We start from the raw sequence: 15,872 nt of genomic DNA on the forward strand, positions 1-15,872 counted from the left end.
GCTTTTCTGCAGACTCAGCTCAAGCAGTCTTGGCATCAAGTTTGCGCTTCACCCCTGCACCTAGAAAGAGGGTGCAGCTGTGCAGACAGGTAGAAAATACGGAAGTTACAGAGGGCTGGACGCTTCAAGCAAAATGGGTCTGTTTACTTTCCCTAACTGTGGTGACCTCACTCATTTATCCAATGAAACCTGACTGAACTGCCACACACCAGACACGACTAGGTGAGGAGATACAAGGGTGGGGGTTGGGGGGCAGTTCTGTCTCCTGGATCTCAACATCCAGCAGAGGGGCCAGACAAGTGAGCGGTGGGCAGAGTGGGTCAGGCTGTTGACTGGATCCAGCAGGTGATGTGGGCGCGTCAGACACACACCTGGCTGGTTTAGAGAGGCCCAGAGGTTCCCTGAGGAAACCACGTCTAAGCCCAAGAACTAGGTAAGGCCTGAGGCTCCAGAGCCCAGGAATGGCTGAAATAAGGGGAGGTGGGAGCAGGAAGGCAGGAGGGGGAGAGAGAGAGAGAGAGAGAGAGAGAGAGAGAGAGAGAGAGCGAGCAAGAAGGCGTGACCACAGATAGGTGGGCTCTACTCTAAGGGGAACTGAAAGGCACTGAATGGTTTTAAGGAAGAAAGTAACACAACCAGAGCTGAACTTCAGTAAGTAAGTCCCCGTCCTTTGCCTAAGATGGGAAGGCCACCTCTGATATCAGGGTAAGGAGAGGCCTCATAAGTTGGGTTACGAATTCTAATTCCACCACGAGCTAAATAAAGTCTCACTGTTCTTCTAGCTGAAAATGAATCATGATCCCAACCAGTAAATATTTTTTTTTAAAGAGAGAGAGAGAGAGAGAGAGAGAGAGAGAGAGAGAGAGAGAGAGATTTTTAATATTTATTTATTTTTTTCAGTTTTCAGCAGACACAATATCTTTATTTGTATGTGGTGCTGAGGATCGAACCCAGCGCCGCGTGCATGCCAGGTGAACGCACTACGCTTGAGCCACATCCCCAGCCCCCAACCAGTAAATATTAATCCACTAAATAACAAAACCCAGCTCTCTCTAAACATCAGAAGATGGGAGCTCCAGATATGAATCTCAAATGCAATAACAAGACAGAATGACATTGAAAGAGAGAAAAATACCACCTCGTTAACTCCGTAGTCACACACAGAGGCCTCTCCCCAGCTCCCAGAAAGAAAACTGATCTACAGGGCACTGAACATGGCAGGAGTTTACCTTTTCTCCAGTATTCATTCTCTTGCTAGAAGAAAAGTCTTTCAGAGACCGGGTGACTTCCCTGGAAACAGAAGGAGGCAGCTAAGTCTCAGCAACACCAAGGGCTCTGCACAGGGCACAGCAGTCAAGCACCAGCCTCCTTTCACGGCTATGCAGAGACTTAGCTGCCAGGGGTGCCCCAGCTGGGTCAAAGGGCAAAGAGAAGAAAACATCAAAAGTCAGGATGGTGGTGCTGCCTGTAATCCTAGCAACTTGGAGGCCAAGGCAGGAGGACCTCAAATTTGAGGCCAGTCTAGGCAACTTAGTGAGAGTCTGACCCATAGAAATGAAAGGACTGGCTGGGCACAGTGGCACACGACTGTAACCCCAGAGACTCCAGGGGCTGAGGCAGGAGGATCACAAGTTCAAAGCCAGCCTCAGTAATTTAGCAAGACCCTGTCTCTATATAAAATACAAAAAAGCGGCTAGAGATGTGGCTCAGTGGTTAAGCGCCCCTGGGTTCAATTTCCAGTACCAAAACTAAAAAATAAATTTATGAATAAGTTTATTTACTTATTTTTGGAGATGCAGCTCAGTGAGAGAGCACCTGTCTAGCATGTGTGAGGCCCTGCTTTAGTTCCCAGTATTACCCCTCACCCCCCAAAACAAAAGTGAGAGAAGAAGGCATTAAAATATCTATTCCTCTTTATTTTACCTCTTTTCAAATGTGTTTGAACATACAAAATGAAATGTAAACATTTTGTTTGAAAAAACACACTAACTTATATGTATGTTGCAAAATGCTTATATTTTGCAATAAAGTATATAACTAATTCATAGACAAGTTTAATTACTGAAAATGTGCATTAGTAATTTTTAAGGTAGAGTGGTCAAGAAAGTCAGGGAAGGGCCAGGGATGTTGCAATGCAGCTCCGGGTAGAGTGCTTGCCTCCCATGCCTTAAGGCCAGGGGTTCAATCCTCAGCACCACAGGGGGAAATAAAAAAGAAAGAAAGAAAAAACAAACCAAAAAGATTGGGAGATCGTTTCTGCAAACAATGGAACTAACTATCCAAATGTCCTTCCTCACTCTGAATCTCCTGAGGATACCAATTCTCTATAGCAGAATGGGTCTTTCTAGAAAAGCAGCACTGCTAGCTAATGGTTTAAAGGTCTCATAACAATGTTTAAATACTCAAGCATTTGGAAACATTTTCAGAGCAAGGTATGGTTCAGTAGGTAGACATGAGCTCTGGCAAGTGAGCAACAGGAAGCCCGCACAGTGGGGGTGCCTGGAGCTTTCAACAAGTGAAGGAGCTTGAAATGTCTATAAAACATTTTTCTGAGAGAGCCACAAATGCTTTCCAAGAATCCTAAAGGCAACCCTCATTCACAGCGGATTTTCTAACTTTGTGAAACTGGAGTAGCTCAGGCTCAGAGAACAGAAGGAATCTGCCATTCTTGGTTAGGATACTGGCAACTTTGCCAAGGCAAGGAATTCACTCCCCTGAGTTGCCCAGAGCGTGCGCATCACCCATGGTGGCAGGAAGGAGCACTGGCCAGGAGGAGGGTAGAGGGGCTCTTACTGGGACACCTCTGCGATGTGCTTGTGGCGAAGCGCTATCCACAGGTCGTCGTCCTCGTCCAGAAGCACTTCCTTTACCCGTGCCTCCCCAATGCCACTGGTCTCGTACCTACAGGAGACAGGACTCGGGTGGGTTGCTGTCCCCAGAGCACTCACCCGACCACTCTGCAATGACAACAGCTTCCAGGTAATCAGACAAATGACTCATAACACGCTGACCATCTGATGGCCAGACAGGTCAGCTGTGTAGCACCAACACGGGTTGCAATTCCTCAAGCAGCAAGACACTCCTCACTCAAAGTTTATATTACCTTGCCGAGGTTGGCTGATATGAGCTCCCCCAGAGCCACCTGGTCAGGGTGTGAAGACAGATTCTACGTGGGCTTATTTATTTATTCATTTTATTTATTTATTTGCAGTACTGGAAATTGAACCCAGGGGTGCTCTCTGAACTGAACTGCACCCTAGCCCTTTTTAAAATTTTTATTTTGAACAGTGTCTTGCTAAGTTGCCCAGGTTGTCTTCAAACTTATGATCCTCCTGCCTCAGCCTCCCAAGTTGCTGGGATCACGGTTGTGCATCCCCACACCCAGCTATATGTTGACACAAGAGTCACCCAGAGGGGACAGGCCAAGCTCCCATTTGTGCCTCTCTAAGATGGCTAGGATGCTATCCCTAAATGGTATCTAGCTGTCTTCAACAGGCCCTTGACATTCTGTTACATGTACAATAGTGAACAGCTGGAAGAAGCAAGAGTTACAAGGTACTAAAGGAAGAGCTGAGAGTTACTCATATTTTAGAACCTTCATTTTGAAACCACCAATTTTAGGATCAATGTTCAAAAAAAATGACATAAAGATAATAATCTGTTTACATAAAAACAAAAATTAGTTTTTAGAAATTGAGTTTCAGCAGAGTACGGTGGCCCACACCTGTAACCCCAGCAACTCAGGTGACTGTGGCAGGAGGATCACAAGTTTGAGGCCAGCATCAGTAACTTAGGGAGACACTGTCTCAAAATAAAATTTAAAAAGGGCTGGGGATGTAGCTCAGTGGTAGAGCACCCCTGGGTTCAGTCTGCAGTACCAAAAAAAAAAAAAAAAAAGGAAGAATCTGAGTTTCTGATCATAGCTAGTAAGAGAAATATTTTTATAATGAAGAAAACAGGTCCATTACCAGAAAAGTCAGTAAGAAACTCCTGTTGATATATTTTATCATCCTCATATCTTATGATCTGTGATTAAAAAGTTTCAATTCTAAGTAACACACACACATACACACACACACACACACACACACACACACACCCCAATAAACCTACTACCACATCTGAGCAAGCTCTGATCTGAGGTGATGTGATGTGAACTACAGATCTGAAGTTTCCGGGCTGCCCAGAAGGGGCACGCATTCTGCCTAGAAATGCCCCATGGATCTGGGAAACCACACAAAAACTTATAGGCCTATTGGAAAGACTGGACCAATGCACCTGCTTTTCCTAGGCTTAAAAACATTTTTTTTCTTAAGTTAGAGGTATTCCTAGTTCAGGTGCAAAGTTGTGGTCACTCTAGAGTCTGTAACACTCTACTTACTTGTAAACGTCATTTTCAATAGGCAGCAGGTCGTAACTCATGGCCTGAAAAGTCAACTCATGAAGTACAGGGGAGCTAGGGTCAAAGCCCCGATCCAGGATCAGCAGCTGGGAGCGTGCCTTGTCAGGACCCTGGGGGCAAAGAAGGAGATTTTTCAAGGGCCACTCAGACAACTAGAACTTCCCCAATTAGCAGAGCCCAGCTTGTCAAGGGTACAGCAGGAAGAACTCCAAGAAGCAGCCCTACTAAAACAGCACCAGTCTGCTTGCTGCTTGGCAAGAACACCAACTCTCCAGGCACACTCGAATATTTCTATTCCATGGTGAGGGCCTGGAAAGCAGATCAGAACCTGGCTGGAGGCAGAAGTAAGTTTGTGGAGGAGAGCACTCTCCAGGTTCAGCTACAATGGGTGATCAAGCATCCAGCTGGGATTAAGCAGTTCCCAGAACCGGGGACTTTCTGTTTTAGATACAAAGTAGTGATGAACAGTTCTGCATGTTGTTTTGTGTGGGGTGGGAAGGGCGGGGCAGGAAGGGCCCTCAGGCTCCTGTACATGCTAAGCATGTGCTGTACATTGGGCTATGTTCGGGGTTCCCAGCTCTGCATCTTGACTGCAGTGGTGGTGACACACATCTGTGCGTGTGTTAAACTGTTATAGGGCTGTGCACACACAGAGCAACTTTTTGCCTTTGCTACTATACTACTACTAGGGGATCTCCAGATGAGGACATTCAGTGTTGAAACTGCAAAAGTCCTGGTGAACAGAAGCAAGTTGGTCATCCTGGCTATGTAGAACATACCTGGGCTCCCAAGGGCTTTGGGCATGTCACTAGAAGCCGGCACACAGAAAAAGCAGCCCTCACACATCTGTGAGCAAGAGTACTGCATCATCCCTTGGACTGTCACATAAACACTGTGGTCACTTTGTAAGATAACCTCCTGGGCCAGGCCCAGACTTACTTCCCCCATGGTTGGATCATCAGCTTTATAGGCGTCGAGTTTGTCCTGGATTAGTTGAGCCAGCAAGGCGTTGTCCTTGTACTCCCTGACAAAAGAGGAGGAGCAGAGGTGAACCACCTGGGCACTAGGTGAGGCACTTATGGCCCAGGAAGGATGCAGGATGGCACAGGGAGGATAGGAAATGTGAGCGTGGTCAGTGCTGGGTTTTTACAATAAGAATACATGCAGATACTACAAGTATATAAAAAGGAAAAGTAGGGGCTGGGGATGTGACTCAAGCGGTAGCGCGCTCGCCTGGCATGCGTGCGGCCCGGGTTCGATCCTCAGCACCACATACAAACAAAGATGTTGTGTCCGCCGAGAACTAAAAAATAAATATTAAAAATTCTCTCTCTCTCTCTCTCTCTCCCTCCCTCTCTCTTTAAAAAAAAAAAAAGAAAAGAAAAAGTAAAATGCTTGCTTCGGTAACTGAACAAAAAAAAAGTGATTTCCTTATTTCTTCTTCTTCTTCTTTTTTTTTTTTTTAATTTTTCTTTTAGTCGTCAATGAACCTTTATTTTATTTATTGATACATGGTGCTGAGAATCAAACCCAGTGTCTCACACATGCTGGGCAAGCGCTCTGCCACCGAGCCCCAGCCCAGCCCTTATTTCTTCTTTTTTAAAAACTGTCTAGATGGAGCAGAAGCCCAGGTAAACAGCCACACTTCCAGACGGGCCCGGCCACTCCCCCTCCCGTGATCAGGACGTCTGGGCCTGGCCTGCATGACTCTCACTTCTCTTGATTCAAACTCCACTGGGTCTTGTTTGGTTTGACTGGTAAGTGGCATGTATGTTCACACAACCAGGGTGACAGCAGTGCCTGGGCTCAGACCTTTCTGCCTGGCTGAGTGTGAAGCACTCTCTGGGCTTCCCCTGGCTTTGTAGGGAGTTGGCTGATGTCACCTTTGCCAACCTCAGGACCAAGGTGGCCCTGTTCCCCACCCAGGAGAGAGTGCTGAGGCAGGCTCTGCAGCACAGGCCCCCAAAGATGGGAAGCCAGGCGCTGGGGCAGCCACGAGGTGCTGTCCATGGCCACCTGCACCCGCCAAGGATGAAACAAAAAGGTCAGGCACACGTCTGAGCCTCAGCCCCTGAGCTCAGTTGGGCCGCAGCCCCAAACCCATGCTGCTCGCAGCCTCTGAGTTGCAGGCCCCACTGCCTGGGGTCCCATCCTTACCCTCCTCCCTTCCACTCCTCACTCCAGGCCCTTCACTCCTCCTGCAGTGGCCCTGCTCTGCTCTCCTGGCTTCTCTGCACCCGTCTGCCCCTCAGCCCTGCTATCAGGCCTCCAAAGCACTGCAACTGCTCCCTGTCCCAATCCCCAGACATCCCAGGGAAGCCACTGAAGGACACAGTCCCAAACCTGGGCTTTCAGGCCTCCAGAAATGGCTTCCTCTATCTGTGTACTCTACATATGTACCATGCGGACCTGCAAGCCTCCCCATGCCGGCCTTTGCCTTCCCAACTCCAAGCTTCTGCTTATGCCAATGGCAAGAAACAATCGCCCTCTCTCCATCCATGTGAGATCTGAACCTGTCCTTCAAGATGCGCACATATATTACCTCTAGCCTGTGGTTGGCCAGAAAGGCCCTGAGCACCCAGTGGGTGCTGTGCTCAGGTGCTGGCCTCACGGGGCTAGGTGCAGGAGTGCACACCTGTGCTCACCTGTCATATCCAGACCTTACCTACCCAGGGTTCTAGGGCTGTGGCTGAGTCTTCAGCACAAAGCAAGTAAGCGGATGAGTGAATGACCTCATAAAATCTGAGAAGAGTGTCCTTAGGAGAATTATTTTCTCAGTATTGCATCTTACTCTCAAATACATCTACAAAAATAATATTGGTTTTTAGAGCCTAGAAAGAAATTGAAAACTGGGAAGCCCAGGCTGCAGGCGCACAGAGCTCACACTTTAGTTATTTGATAGCTAAATATATGTACATACTGTGCCCTTTTCTGTATGCATTATATTTCACAATACAATTCAAAAGATAAAACCTTTAGAAGAATGATCTTAAGAGGGAGATGCTTAAACTTGACCCTCTGAGACAACTGCTAAAGGCAACATGAGGCCAGAGGAAGACTCGGGGGCACGCCTCGCAGCCGTGCAGGATGCCTGCCCAGCAGACAGGTGTGCCTTACCCCCGATACCGCACAGCTGGGTACTCCTTCAAGGTGGCACACAGGGTTGCGATCTGCTCTGCCAGGCGCTCTAGTATAGGATTCTTCATCTGAGCTTTGTGGGGACTGTAGAAGCTTTGGAAAGAGTCAGCAGAGTCCAAGGAATATACCTGGGAGGAGAAAACAATGCACTTGGCATGTGTGTTCGGAAGGGCGAGCCGCAGGAGTCCCGCCACACTGGCGGTGAATTTGCAGGACATGTTTTCATTTGCTCCAGCGCCAGGCACCACACTAAACATTTGGGAGCTACGAGCGACCACAATATCCTTGTCCTCAAGGAGTTTTAAATCTAGCAGGGGTGTGGGGGGGAGCAGATATTAAGCAGAATGAGAAGGAAACTGCATGGTATTGAGAAGCTGATAAATGCATGAGAAAATAAGACAGCAGGGAAGGAATGCCCCGGACGGGGAGGACACGTGGACTCATGGAGAAGGGACAGCTGACTCAAGGCTTGAGGAAGTGGGGTGTTCATCACCAGCAGGAGACTTCCCAGGGGCAGGAATGGGTGGTACCCCAGACCTGGGGCAGAGGTGCACCTAATGTGTCTGAACAATGACAAGCCAGGAGAACAGAAGAGGGGGCTGTAAGATCTCAAAGGCCATTGTGGATTTGGAGTTTTAAAAATTCTTTTAGTTTTTTTTTAAATACACACTCACACACACATATATATTAGTTGTCATATTCATTTATTTATATGTATTGCTAAGAACTGAACCCAGTGCCTTACACGTACTAGGCAAGTGCTCTACCACTGAGCCTGAGCCCCAGCCCCAGCCCTGCGTTTGGTTTTAACAAATAAATCACAAGCTAGAAATTGTGCTGTGACTGTGAGCAAATGAATGAGGTTTTTGGTAAGTCTAATAATATCCTGTCCTCAGTAAAATGTTTTATTTTTATTTATTTATTTATGTTTGTACCACAGATTGAACCCAGGGGTGCTCTATCACTGAGTTATATCCCCGGCCCTTTTTATTTTTTTATTTGAGATAGGGTCTCACTAAGTTGCCCGGCTGGACTTGAACTTGTGATCCTCTTGCCTCAGCCTCCTGAGTAGCTGGGATTACAGGCATACACTGTGCCTGATTCCTTTTATTTTTTTAAAAGGGTCCCAGGAGTTTGAAATTCATTTCTAATACTACTGAGCCTAATAGCTATCATTATTCTCACAAATCTTCATTTATTCAAACTATCTTGATCTTCTTTGGAGAGTTATTTTTAAAAAGGTCTATTACTTTCTCAAAGCTTCTGAAATGTAATATTGTTGGACAGGCTGAAGCTGGACTTTGTCCAATAGGTGGTGACAGGACTCATGCAGGGAACAAAAATTGCTGCTCTGAAGCAGGAAACAGGCTTCAAGCCAAGTGAGAAGGGACTAAGACCAGCTCTAAATGTTTGTGCTGTCTTTTCTATTCCTCCTTTTCTAAAATCAGGTCACTCTCTGGTTCTGGAAGCTGCTCTATAAAGATCCAATATGCTATAATCATCTCCTGTCGCCATAACAACATAAAGGTCTGTTGGTTTTGGTTCTTTTTCTGCTACAAGACATTTTAAGAAGATACGTTCTTTCACAACCAGCTTCAGCTTTACTGGTTTAACAACTTAGTTTTCTTCCAAGAGGAGAAGTTTGCTGCTGTGGCCTTTGGTGAGTGAAGGGTTAACAGTTACTCAGGTCACCATCTGTTCTTGCACGTGACCAGGTGATGCTATCTCCAATACAGCCTCTGCAGCAGATGGGATCCTCTGATCTGCCCCCCTCCTGCCAGGTTCTTTTAGGACTGGCTACTTGTGGTTATTTAAGGAGTCAGCCAAGATGAGTGACCACTGGGCAAGGAGGAAATGCACACAAAGAAAGGCATGAGGCTGACAAGAAGCCAGAAGTGGCGCCTATGGAAAACCGCTTCCATTAAATAAACATCCATACGTGACAGTCACGCGGCCACCTGAACACGAGGCCAACCCTCCCCCACTCCATCACACTGCCCGTCCTCCCAGAGATCCGGATAGAATAATCAGCAAGCAGATTTTCTGCTCAGCCTCACCTGGGATTCATATGGGAGAAACGCAATGTTGATTTCTGTCAGCGTTTTGATGACTTTGGCTGCTCGAGATTTTACCAGCTCGTTAAACAGGGCATCTGGGCAAGCTGCAGGAATGACAGGGACAGTCGGGTTTCCTGGGCAGTGGCTAGTTCATTTAACAGCTGAATGCGTCCAGTAGATGCTTCATTTTATTCAGGTTTTTAAAAGGCAACTAGAAAGTTCATGCCATCCTAAAATATTCCATACCTCTAGGGTACAGAAGGATGGAGACGTAAAGAGCTAACAAAAACTGCTTTCTGATCCCAAGGAAAGAAACCAGAAGTGATTAAGAAGGGAGAAGGAAAGGTCTTTAATGTAAATACGCACCTCATATCTAACCTATTTATGATAAACAAAATAAGAAAGAAAAAAAATTTGTGGGAAACATGATACAGGCATCGCCCTCAGGACTGCTGACAAGTCGGCAGATGGGAGGGAACCTGACATCTATGTATCTCCCAGGCCTAACTAAGGCTTCCCGTGCCCAGAAACACGTCATTGGCTTAACATTATTAATGCCATTTCCTTGCTCCCTTTGCTACTGATATTCAAGTACTATATATAAGGTCATTTCTTGCTATAACTTTTCTATTTTCTCGGAGGTGATTTTAGGGGGTCTCCTTAGAGAGAAGAGCAGGTAAGGTCTTGCTGTTTTATACTGTTCCACTCTTCTCTCATAGCTTCTCCAGTGGGATCTATGTCCAAACCAGCACAAAACAAGAAAGCCAACTTTAGAGTAATGAGGTAGATTCTATCTAATATAAGACCACTCAATCAGAATCTCTCTGTGGTTGAAAAACTAATGGAAATTTACTGCAGGATATAGTGCTACCTGCAAGGCTGTGGCTGAAATGCCAAGGGTAGCATCAGGAAAATTCAAGGCTCTAAGCCCTTTGTCCTTGGAGGAGGTTCTGAGTGAGCCGTTTCCCAAGGAGGAAACGCAGGATCTAACAGGTGTGTATCTGTGTGTGTTTATTTTTGTTACTTTGCAATTTATTATCTGAAGAGAAAATGAAAGGTTGGGAAAACCATGGCAACAATTAATTTCTTCCCTACAGCCAGGCACAGTGGCACATGCCTGTAATCCCAGCAGCTCAGGAGGCTGAGGCAGGAGGATAGCAAGTTCAAAACCAGCCTCAGCAACTTACTGAGGCCCTAAGCAATTTAGTGAGACGCTGCCTCAAAATAAAAAAAATAAATAAAAAGGGCTGGGGATACTGGTCAATGGGTAGAACACCCTGGGTTCCATCCTCAGTATCTCAAAGAAAGAAAAACAAAAACATTCCTAAAACCTATTGGCCTGACCTGGCTGGGTTCAGCCAAACGAGCTCCCCTGTGCAGCGGGGGCAGCCTGCAGGGTACTTACAGTCAGTGAAGAAGACATGTGCAGCCCGGTACTTAGCAGTTGGTGGGTCCTTAAAGTCACTGATCAGAGAGTGAACAGACTGTGGATAGGAACAAAAGACGGCACTAAATCCAATTGTAGAAGCAAGTGGGACCAATATCTGAACTGAGTTCAATTCAAGCTGGCTTCAAGCTACTTGCACAAAATAGCGGGGGGGTTGGGCGTATGATTCTAACACTCACATTCAGCCACAGCCAGATTTTGAAGACTTAAAAAATTAGGATTATTTCAGAGTTTAGCTCAGTCCAGAAGGAGTGGCAGTGTCACATAACATGGGTTCCTGAGAAGAGACTCACAAAACTGGTGAGGACCCTTGAGGACACACAGAGCTGCACCTGCAGACTCGCAGGTGAGTCCGTTTTCAAAAGTGAAAACTGGAGGGGAATTTTTTTTATATAGATCAAGAGACCCAAGACAATTATCAACCAAAAGCAAGGAGGTGGACCTTATTTGGATGCTGATTTGAACACTTATGAGACAGGTAAATCCGAACTCTAACTGGGTATTAATGAAATAACCCTCAAAACATGCACTCCCAAAGTCTGGCGGGAGCGTGCCTGCCTGAAGAGGGAGTGCAGGGGACACCAACGACCCAGGGCCTGGAATGCCAGCTTCGGCTTGCTGCTTAACTGCCATATTTCAAAAGGTTTAACAAACTCTTCACTTCTCTTTGTACAAACACACCCTCCCCACCCCCTTGATGGATTGCATGCTTAAACAGAGCAGTGTGTTAAATGCGTGCTTAACCTAGAAATGTCAGACGCTCTGTGCACAGAGATCCCGAGCCCAGCATTCCTCTGGTGGAGGACTCACCTTCTCAGACGGGGTGATGAGGTACACAGCCTCCAGGCTGGGGAGTGGTTCTCTGCGCTTGTTAATGTCTTCCACAACTAGGCAACAAAACAGCCCAGGTGAATAAGGAAACACGACTGGCGGTCATGAAACTAGAAGCAATGTAGACTGACACAGTCAAAGTCTATAGTAGGGTGGGTGGGGCTCAATGGCAGGGCGCTTGCCTAGCATTTGTGAGGCCCTGGGTTCCATCCCCAGCACCACCAAATCAAGAAAAGAAAAGAAAATCTAGAGTAAGGGGAAAGAAAAAGAATCGTTCACCCCTTCCTTAAAGTCACCACATTTCTTGGGAGTGCGTTCCACCGGTTCACTATGCCTAAGATGTTAGAAAGCCTGAAATCGTGCCACACTACATATTTCCCACTCTGCATTTCAGTTCAATTCCTTGATCTGTTGTGAGGGAAATGGAAAAGGCCACTCATCTGTTGAGAATGGTTCTTTGCTTCTTCCTTCAGTTTTTTCTCATCTGTCCTAAATAATCGTGATTCCTTTAGAATCTCCCTGCTGGGTTTGTCAGTAATTGAACAGCCTTGTCATCCTCCTCTGCACATCGGATAAAGCCCTCCAAACACATCCTCCGCACAGCACTCAACAGTTCAGAACCAGACACTCTGTTAAAGCCAGTTGCTGGGTTTTGATTTCCTTGTTTCCTTTATGGTCATTTCAGCTACTTTGGGGGGCATCTTCGCCTCATCTGTCACCTGATAAAGCTTAGGGGTAGTTTACCTATGCTGCGACATCCTCTGGCATGGAGAGAACAGTACAGCTGTGTGGCTGTTGTTCTTCATGCAGATGATTTAAGTGAAAAAAGGCATCACTTCAGAAGTATACCTTATGGCATTTACAAAGACTTTCAAATCATGTTAAAATTAATTCCCTAGCCAGGCACAGTGGCCCACGCCTGTAATCCCAGCTGCTCAGGAGGCTAAAGCAAGCGGATCACGAGTTCAAAGCCAGCAGCAGCAACTTAGCAAGGCTCTGAGCAACTTAGTGAAACCCTGTCTCTAAATAAAATACAAAAGACGGCTGGAGATGTGACTCAGTGATTAAGCACCTCTGGGTTCAATCCCTGATTCCAAAAAATAAAAAATCAATCACCCAAACATTTACTTTGCCAGTAGTTGTAGAGTTTTAAATTTCACAGGCTACTAAGACTTCCTCCAAAAATGTTTGGAGACTCAACACAGGGTTATGAACTTTTAAATTTTGCTAAGTAAGGATACTGTTTGAGACCCACCTTTGGGGGTAGGGGAAAGCTGCATACGGTGGGGGAGGTGAGTTGTCATCTACCACAGGAAGTCAACAGACAACATCAACATTGACAAATCCAGAGATAATAGCATAGCATTTATTTAGGAATATGTATGTTTAAAAAAAGTAAATAGGGCTGGGGTTGTGGCTCAGCAGCAGAGCGCTCGCTTAGCACGTGCAAAACGGTGGGTTCAATCCTCAGCACCACATAAAAATAAATAAAATAAAGATATTGTGTCTAACTACAACTTAAAAAAAAAAAAAAAGTAAATAACTGGAAGAAAGAGGAAGGGAGCAGCCAGCAGCCCCCAGGATGACAGGCCTGGGGCATGAGGTGGGGAGGCGGCAGGATGTGCTCTTCTCTGCTGAGCGTCTTGGTGAGTTGGGCCTTTCTCTCCCTGCCTGGGCCTTTCTTGTGACAGAGGAAAAAGTAGGGGTGTTTGGTTGGAGTTTGTTTGTGTGAGATGGGGTCTCACTATGTTGCCCAGGCTGGTCTCAAGCCCCTGGGGTCAAGTGATCCTCCTGCCTCAACCTCTTGAGCAGCTGGGACTACAGGTACATGCCACCATGGCCAACTGAGAGAATAAATGATTTAAAAAATTTATTGAGGAAAATAACTTTGTAAGCTCAAAATCAAGGCATGCCTGGTCTTATCGTGGACATGGTCCCCAGATGACACAAAAATACTATAAAAAGCATATGCTGGGGGGGCTGGGGTGGTGGTTCAGTGTAAGAGTACCTGTCTAGAGAATGTGCAAGGCACTGGGTTCGATTCTCAGCACGTCATATAAACAAATAAAATAAAGATCTGTTGACAACTAACTAAATATATATATATATTTTTTAAAGCACGTGTTCCCACATCAACAGGAAAACCACAAGACATTATTAGCATAATTTCACAAATTAAGAAATTTTTTGTTCCAGCCTTTTTTGTTTTTTTGATAGGTTCTCACTGAGTTGCTTAGGGCCTTGCTAAGTTGTCAAGGCTGGTCTTAAAGTTGCGATTCTCCTATCTCAGACTCCAGAGCTATTGGGATTACAGGCCTATGCTACCATGCCTGGCATAAATTAAGGACATTTTAACATCATAAATAGGGAAGATAAGACTTGGCTTGGGCTTGATGACAAATGCCTATAATCTCAGTTATTTCCAGCGTGGGCAGCTTGGCAAGACCCCATCTTGAAAAACCAAAACAAACAAACAAAAAACCTGACATAATCTTAGAATAAAGTACAGACCTTAAAAGGAAATAATTAAATTCAACTAGTTTAATGCAAAACTCAACCCTCCTACTTTTCTTCCTTTAACTGGGGTATGGTGATAATTTAAGACCTCCAATGGTCTGTGTGCTACACATCACACAAAGGTGCCTACCTCCAAGGGAAAAAAATCAGGAGACACATTGCAACAGTCGTACCACTGATATTGATGTTCTAGCTTGGAATAATACCTTGAAAGAGATTGCTTTTCCTTTCAGGAATTTCATCGACTGATTGGTTATGGTGCTGCAGACTGTACACAAGGCCGCGGGCATGCTCACTCTGTGCTCTACCACAGAGCTACAGCTGCAGCCCAAGAGACTGCTCAATCAATGCTGTTTGAAAGATTAAAACACAATGCTTCTTGAAAGGAGCCTTGGGGAAGAGTAGAGCTGCACAAATGTGAACAAGAGCTCTGGAACAGGAGCCAGAAGGTCTGCGTCCTTGCTCCCAGGTATAACTCTGGCTAGTGACCCTGGGCAGGTCACGGGACATTTTTTTTTTTCCTCCTACTACCAGGGATTGAACCCAGGGGTACTTAGCCACTGAGTCACATCCTCAGCCCTTTTATTTAGAGACAGGGCCTTGCTAAGTTGCTGAGGCTGGCTCTGGACTCATGATCCTCCTGCCTCAGCCCCCCAAGTCACTGGGATTATAGGTGTGTGCCACCGTGCCCAGGTAGATGATACAACTTGAAAAAAATCTATTTATTTGGCTAGGCACAGTGACACAAACTTGTAAGCAACTTGGCAGGCTGAGACAGAAGAATTGCAAATTCAAGGCTAATCTTAACAATTTAGCAAGACTCTGTCTCCAAAATTAAAAAGGACTGGGTAAGTAGCTCAGCGGTAGAACCTTCTGAGTCTAATCCCCAGTCCCACAAAACAAATAAATCAAAAAGGCTATTTTATTGGAAAAAAATTATGTTATGTGCATATATGAATATAGCATAACAAATCCCATTATTATATAACTATAATACACCAATAATAAAATTTTAAAAACCTATTTATTGTGAAATTATAACACTCTAAGAATGAATTAAACATAAACAAGGAATAACTGTAATGCAAATGTCTATATACACACTGCCCCAATTAAAAGAACCTTGCCAGTGTGGCAGAAGTGCCCTCTCCCCACGCCCCCTCCCTTCCCTCAAAAGAGAGCCACCATCCTCACTGGCATAGAAGCGCTGCCCTTTACCACCTCCATTTGCGTTCCAGCACAGCACCCTGCACTTAGCACTGTCCGGTCTTGAACTTTACATACAGGACAATGCTGGGTGAGCACTCCTCTGTATCTTGCTTCCTTTGCTCCACACTGTTTATCAGATTCACTCACGCCATGGAGCAGAGTCGGTCTGTTTTCATTGCTGTGCCGTGTTTTGCTGTGTGACTACACTCCACCTCAACTTATTTAACCATTCTACTTTTCTTTTTCTTGTGGTGCTGGGGTCCAAATCCAC

The 15,872-nt window shown here is 45.7% G+C and overlaps 1 protein-coding gene across 1 annotated transcript in view; it reads right to left on the bottom strand.

Annotated features, from left to right (window-relative positions):
* Positions 1-15,872, bottom strand: part of Stxbp1 (syntaxin binding protein 1) — a 67,213-nt gene that overhangs the window by 18,020 nt on the left and 33,321 nt on the right. Inside the window, exons 4-11 of the mRNA XM_076845430.1 lie at positions 11,855-11,931; positions 11,003-11,081; positions 9,598-9,701; positions 7,520-7,668; positions 5,342-5,426; positions 4,382-4,512; positions 2,794-2,901; positions 1,230-1,290 (exon numbers count right to left, since the gene is read on the bottom strand). Of these exons, the coding sequence (XP_076701545.1) occupies positions 1,230-1,290; positions 2,794-2,901; positions 4,382-4,512; positions 5,342-5,426; positions 7,520-7,668; positions 9,598-9,701; positions 11,003-11,081; positions 11,855-11,931 (794 nt within the window). The remainder of the gene's footprint in view (positions 1-1,229; positions 1,291-2,793; positions 2,902-4,381; positions 4,513-5,341; positions 5,427-7,519; positions 7,669-9,597; positions 9,702-11,002; positions 11,082-11,854; positions 11,932-15,872) is intronic.

This window comes from Callospermophilus lateralis, chromosome 2, assembly GCF_048772815.1.
Source record: "Callospermophilus lateralis isolate mCalLat2 chromosome 2, mCalLat2.hap1, whole genome shotgun sequence".
In the NCBI taxonomy this organism is placed as follows: domain Eukaryota; kingdom Metazoa; phylum Chordata; class Mammalia; order Rodentia; family Sciuridae; genus Callospermophilus; species Callospermophilus lateralis.